Source organism: Lathyrus oleraceus, chromosome 4 (genome assembly GCF_024323335.1).
Source record: "Lathyrus oleraceus cultivar Zhongwan6 chromosome 4, CAAS_Psat_ZW6_1.0, whole genome shotgun sequence".
Lineage (NCBI taxonomy): Eukaryota > Viridiplantae > Streptophyta > Magnoliopsida > Fabales > Fabaceae > Lathyrus > Lathyrus oleraceus.
The window spans coordinates 377,764,823-377,772,063 of record NC_066582.1 but is presented as its reverse complement, the minus strand read 5'-3'; the positions used below and the strand labels follow the sequence as shown (position 1 = coordinate 377,772,063).

At 39.4% G+C, this 7,241-nt stretch overlaps 1 protein-coding gene across 1 annotated transcript; it reads left to right on the top strand.

The window, feature by feature from the left end:
- Positions 1-1,377: 1,377 nt before the first annotated feature.
- LOC127137612 (uncharacterized) lies at positions 1,378-1,995 on the top strand. Its single transcript, XM_051064060.1, has one exon. It carries the CDS (start codon positions 1,378-1,380, stop codon positions 1,993-1,995), a length of 618 nt encoding a protein of 205 aa, XP_050920017.1.
- Positions 1,996-7,241: the final 5,246 nt, after the last annotated feature.

Genomic DNA, 7,241 nt, shown 5'->3' with positions numbered 1-7,241 from the left:
ATTACCAGCTGAGCTGGCACGACTCCTTGAGCACGAAGAAATAGAGACCTAACCATACAAAGAACCGGTGCATGTCATTAGTTTGGGTTCCGAAACCGAATAGAAAGAAGTAAAAGTTGGGGCATCTCTTGCCAAACATGTACACTCCGAGTTGGTAGAGTTATTTCACGAGTATGTTGACGTCTTCGCTTGGTCGTATCAAGATATGCCAGGGTTAGACACCAACATCGTTGAACACCACTTGCCACTCAAACTTGAATGTCCTCCCGTCAAGAAAAAGCTCAGAAGGACTAGACCCGACATGGCACTCAAGATCAAGGAAGAGGTTAAGAAGCAGTTTGATACTAGATTTTTGGCCATTTATGAGTATCCATAGTGGGTTGCTAACATCGTCCCAGTTTTGAAGAAGGATGGAAAAGTCAAAATGTATGTAGATTACCGAGACCTTAATAGAGCAAGTCCGAAGGATGACTTCCCTTTGCCTCATATTGATGTTTTGGTCGATAATACAACTCGGTTTTTTGTCTTTTCCTTCATGGATGGGTTCTCCGGGTATAATCAGATAAAGATGTCACCAGAAGATATGGAGAAGACAACTTTCATCACACCTTGGGGAAGTTACTGTTACAAAGTAATGCCATTCGGCCTGAAGAATGCAAGGGCAACATATCAACGCGCCATGGTAACCCTCTTTCACAATATGATTCATGAAGATATTGAGGTTTATGTGGACGACATGATTGTCAAATCCAGAACTGAGGAAGATCATTTGCTGAATCTGAGGAAATTGTTTTTCAGACTTCGAAAGTTTAAGTTACACCTGAATCCAACTAAGTGCATTTTTGGGGTCCGATCCGGTAAGCTCTTGGGTTTCATAGTCTTTCATAAGGGTATTGAGGTTAATCCCGACAAAGTTCGAGCCATCCAAGAAATGCCATCTCCCCGAACAAAAAAAGAAATCTGAGGTTTCCTTGGTCGACTCAACTACATCTCCAGATTCATATCACACTTAACAGCTACCTATGAACCGATTTTCAAACTGTTGAGAAAGAATCAATCGATTGTGTGGAACGACGATTGCCAAGCGGCATTCGACAGAATAAAAAAGTACTTGTAAGAGCCACCAATCCTAATACCACCGTTCCTGGTAGACCCCTCATTATGTACCTCACGATACTCGATGGATCTATGGGCTGCGTTCTAGGCCAACATGACGACACATGCAAGAAGGAACATGCTATTTACTATCTCAGCAAGAAATTCACTGAATGTGAGGCCAAATAGTCACTTTTAGAGAAAACTTGTTGTGCTTTGACTTGGGATGCTCGACGCCTGACACAATATATGATTTTCCATACCACTTTATTGATATCCAAAATGGATTCGATAGAGTATATCTTCGAAAAGCCTGCTGTTACTGGTAGAATTTCCCGGTGGAAAATGTTGTTGACCGAGTATGATATTCAGTATGTGACCCAGAAAGCGATAAAGGGGAGTGTTCTGTCTGACTACCTTTCTCACCTACCTGACGAAGGTTATCAGCCGTTAAGGTTTGACTTTCCAGACGAAGACATTATGTTTATCAGAGACTTCACTATGCCAGGCTCCGAGATAAGCCCTGAGGAAGGCCCCGAACCAGGATTGCAATGGACACTCGTGTTCGACGGTGCTTCCAATGCCCGAGGCCATGGCATAGGTGCTGTTATCACTTCTCCAACTGATTTCCACCTTCCATTTACCGTTAGATTATGTTTTGACTGCACCAATAATATGGAAGAATATGAAGCATGTATCTACGGTTTGGAGGCGGCCATCGACTTAAGGATAAAGATTCTTGAGGTATACGGTGATTCAGCTCTGGTAATAAGTCAGGTAAAAGGTGATTGGGAGACTTGGGATAGCAAGTTGATACCTTACAAGGAGCATATCAGGAAACTAGTAGCTACTTTGATGAAATATCTTTTCATCATATTCCTAGGGAAGAAAATCAGTTAGTAGATGCTCTAGCTACGTTGGCATCTATGTTCAAAGTCAAATGGAAGAATGAAGCGTCAACTATCCATATTGACCACTTAGATGAACTAGCGCACTGTCTAGCAATCGAGGCTGACCCTGATGATAAGCCCTGGTTCTATGACATAAAGACATTTCTGGAGAAACAACAGTATCCTGAGGGTATATCCATTACTGATAAGAAGGCTCTGAGAAGATTCTCTTCCAAGTTCTTCCTAAACAGTGATGTGTTATACAAGAGAAATTATGATTCCGTACTACTCAGATGTGTGGATAGACATAAAGCTAGTACGATCATAAAATCCATACATGAAGGCTGCGAGGGTGTATATGCAAAAGGTCATGCTCTTGCCAAGAAGATCCTTCAGGCTGGGTATTACTGGACGATAATGGAGGTTGACTGTTACAACTTTGTTAGAAGATGTCACAAATGTCAGATATATGGTGACAAGATCTTTGTGCCACCGACTCTATTGAATGTTTTGACTTTTCCATGGCCTTTTTCTATGTGGGGCATTGATATGATTGGGATGATAAAGCCTAAAGCTTCCAATGGTCATCGATTCATCCTGGTCGCCATCGACTATTTCACGAAATGGGTCAAAGCTTCTTCGTATGCCAACGTCACTTGACAAGTGGTTACCCGATTTATCAAGAAAAAGATAATCTGCCGCTATGGGACACCTAGAAAGATCATCACTGACAATGCCTATAATCTCGACAATAATATGATGAAGGATATGTGCGAAGAATTTAAAATCAAGAACCACAATTCTTCACCTTACCGGCCCAAGATGAACAACACCATAGAATTAGCTAATAAGAACATCAAAAGGATCGTTTAGCAAATGGTCAAGACATAGAAGGACTGGCATGCGATGTTGCCCTTTGCTCTCCACAGTTACAAAACCTCGGTGCATACATCCACTGGGGAAACTCCGTACTCATTGGTATATGGGATGAATACTATCCTACCAATTGAAGTCGAGATCCCTTCACTCAGAGTCATCATGGAGATGAACCTCGACGAAGCTGAATGGGTTCAATCATGGTATGACCAGCTGAATCTGATCGAAGAAAAGCGTTTGACGGCCGTTTGTCATGGTCAGTTGTACCAAAGACGTCTCAAACGAGCTTTTGATAAGAAAGTTCTTCCTCTTGAGCACCACGCAGGAGAGCTCGTACTTAAAAGATATTCTGCTATTCACTCAGACCCTCGGGGAAAATGGACTCCTAACTATGAAGGACCTTTCGTCATCAAAAAGGCCTTTTTAGGTGGGGCTCTAATCCTCATAATGATGGATGGGGAAGACTTGCCCTCGCTAGTGAATGCAGACATAGTCAAAAAATATTATGCCTAAAAAGAAATTACAAAAGCCCGCTAGATTAATCTCCGCAACATTGATCTAGGCAAAAATGGCTACCACGATGGACCAAAAAATGAATGGTCCATGCAAAAGTTAGGGAACAAATATAAAGCTCGCTAAGCCAAAAACCCGAAAGGACGACTTAGGAAAAAAGGAGCATCCCGGTGGTCGAAAAGAATAAAAAATGTTCAGGCAAAAGTTAGGGATAAATGCATTGACTATGATCCTCGAGCCCATTACGCTACAAGCTAGATATCAGATGGTCAAAGATCAATCCAATCATCGTCAGTCGAAGCAAGGTCTCGAGATTCACATTCTACAGTAGACTAAGGCTAATATTGTAATCAATGAAAAAAAATACCAAAAAAATTGTTTCCTATTGCCATTTAATTTATTTTTCAATTTTGGAAACACCTGCATCAAGGGTGTTTGCGTCTTTGTACGCATCATATGTACAGTTCCATATCAATAAAAATCGGTTCATTTCATCAAGTACTTTTTCTTCTTCTATATTTTGTATGCAAAATAACTGATTTATCTTATTCACATAATGCCTTAAAATTTTGGAGAATAATAAAAGCTACACTGAAGGAAAACATTATGCATTACTGTAAAATGTTTACGAACTTAAAAGATGGCTGGTAGTTTGAAAATTGTTTTGCTTAAATACTTGTGACGTCTAAATGACTTCCCTGTTGGTTGTTATGCCTGGTGTTCTCCAGCAGATAGGTGAATCCTGGACAACAATGTCATTACCTGGATCCCACATTATTAACCTTTCGATCATCGATGACAATTCGGAGTTCCCACCATAATAAAGAACCATATCCCCCATAAATGACATACGTCTAACCAAACAAACATGCACGCATCATGAAAATAAAGCATACATCATGCTCCACGCATATCATACTCTCTACCATGACACCCTACATAAATATCAAAACCTGTGTCAACAGTGTAACTGCCCGTTTAAGCAAATTTTTGGATACGTCGTTATTTAGTCCTCTTCTACCTCGAATACCTGAAAAGCTGTCGCAATTCCTATATTCAGGTTCAAGAAGATTAAATAGGGGCAGCTATCGGACCCCAAAATTTTCCCTCCCTTTTTGCTTTTCATCTAACTTATAACCTAAGACCCACTTAACCTCATTCATGTCTCATGCATATTCATCATCATTCATTCATGATTAACATTGGCTAACAAACATCATAATTCAAGGTTTTTTGGTTAACAAAGCAGTTTTGCATTGGAGATTTTAGTATTGCGCATCGTATGGATTGCAACCCTAATTCTTGATCTAGAGGAATCTTGTTGCTTGGCCTCCGTGTATGAACTGGGCTTCTAAACCCTAGTTGTGGGCCCATGGTTTAAGATATTTTTGGTGGAGCTTCGTGCTTGATCTAAAACCCTAATCAGGGATGGTTGTTGTTCAAATGCTTTGTTTGATGGACTTCTGGATTGGTAATTAATCAAAGCCCTGGTTGATGGATACTTGATTCCTTGGAACTAGGACGTCAGAATTCAATCCCTATGGAACCCTAGCTTGTTGGTTCATAAGGGCTGTGAGCCTCATTACTTGATGTGTGCTTAAAACCTTGATCCGACGTACCTGAAGTTATTGGTTTGGTTTGAGGGAGGGATTGTCTGCATCATGTCATTCATTGAGTTCACTAGAGGATTATGGTTTCATAGTATTAATCATTCAGATCATCCATTTGATCCTCGACTCCATATGTCTCATTGCATTGGTTCATTAGTACATTTATACTTCCATTCATTTCCTTTGACCATGGTCCATTTTCAGTCAATGTCATTCGTCCATAAGGGTGCATATTATGATAGTATCTTATTCTGGTTATGTCATCATGTGTTCAAATTTGGATTTAATTCCATTTGAATTTCCATGTGAAACCATACTTGATCATTGCGTTCCGCATAAGTATCTATAATTGTTTACTCATTGTTTCAAGTTAATTTGGATAATTCAAGTTGATATGGGAAAATTCAAATTGATTTGAATAATTCTAGTTGATTTGAATAATTCAGGTAGATTTGGAAATTCAAGTTGATAATTCAAGTTGATTTTGGATTCAAATCGATTGTGATAATACAAGCTGATTTTGGAAACTCGAAGTAATGTTTGGCAAATCAAATTAATTTTAGAATTCCATTTTAATTGTTTAGAATGCTTTGGACTATGTTGGTGATGGGGAATTGGGCCATATGTATATTCTTTCACATAACAAAACTCAGCCCAAGAAGAGGAAAAGATTCGGCAAAACCCAATGTCTTAAAATCCCTTTTTGCGGCCCAAGGCAAATCCAATCATGACCCATAAGCCATAGTACAATATCCATTACAAAATCTAGTATCCATGTCCATATTCCCTATCCAAACTCCAATTCCATATCCAGTTCCAAAACTCATATCACAATATCCATGTAACTAGTTAATGTACAATATCGTATTCAAGCAAAACGGAAAAACAATTTGAAGAACAGAGAACAAGCTGCAACGGTGAAACCAAAATGCAGAGTCCAACAGCATAACGCGTTGCAAAACGTAATTGTCAATCCAAAATGAAAGCAACGACACGAAATGATGCCAAATATGGGTCGTACCATCTGCAGCAAAACGCAAACGACAATAAGCCAAACGACAGGAAGACGCAACTGAATTAACAACAATTAACGCGAAATGCAAAAATTGATACAAAACGTTAACTGCAACAAAATAAAAAATGAAACTAACATAAACTTCTAACAAAATTTCAATTTCATTTCCTAACAAACCTCCAACAGCTTCTAACAAAATGATTTAACCGTTATAACAGAAATCTCGAGTTAACGGAAGCGGACGCCGTGAGTGATCTAACCAACTTTCCTCTTCAGCTTCTAACAGAGTTAGCTTGCTCTGTTAGATCTTCCCCTATATATTCAAATCGACATTCATAGATCGAGATGTTTTTCTAGAGGACTCATTCTTCACTCTCTGTTTTTACCTTCTCTGTGATTCTTCTGTTGTCAGCTTCATCTGCGATTCATCTTCATCCTTGGTCCATCTTCATCTTCTGCGTCACCGGAGAACGACAACAACAATTCAGACTCACAATCACGAATTAGAAGCAGAAAGAGGCAGAGAATCTAAAGAAGCAAGAAAGCTTCTACTTGTTTTTCCGCCACGTCAAAACCGGTAAGTTTTACTTCAATCCCTACTTAGTTTTGGCTTTTGAATTCATGAGCCTTTTTCTTTCGAACGGGATCCTGGATGCGCAAAAGCGACGACAGCACCGCTTTTAGAGTCCGTGGACATGGCGATAAATAGAGAATTAAGGAGAACGTTGTAGCGGTGTATTCGTCACTTTATGATTTATTGATTAAACCAAAAGCAAAGCATACAAAGAATCGAGTCGCCACCGCACTTTTATTTATCCTAAGGAATGGCTAAAAAGCGAACAAAAGCCTAAGAAGTTTTACACACAAAAAACTAATGAAAAGATCAGAGAATCTGGGTAAGGGGGTTAATTACACAATGGGAAGGTGTTAGGCACCCAAAACGTCCTAGGTACTCCTAGGGAGCCCTTTTCACACTTGTTGAAATGAAATGTTATTTGTTATGAATATGTTTATTGTGCAAACATGAATGGAAGGGATGAGAAAATAATATACAATTTTTATTGTTTTTGTGTTTGAACGGATGAACCCGTTGCCTACGTACCTTTCCATGGAAGGTAAGGATCAAAACGCCGTAGTTCGGCTAAAAGATTTCCAAAATATGGGTGGGTTCATTTTAAAACAAAAGCCCTAAGGTCTTTCGTTATCCACGGGAGAAAACTCAACCTTATGCAAACAACAGGT

Bases quoted from the DNA above. Each gene is read 5' to 3' on its own strand.
- LOC127137612 (XM_051064060.1), top strand. From the start codon at position 1,378: ATGGATTCGATAGAGTATATCTTCGAAAAGCCTGCTGTTACTGGTAGA.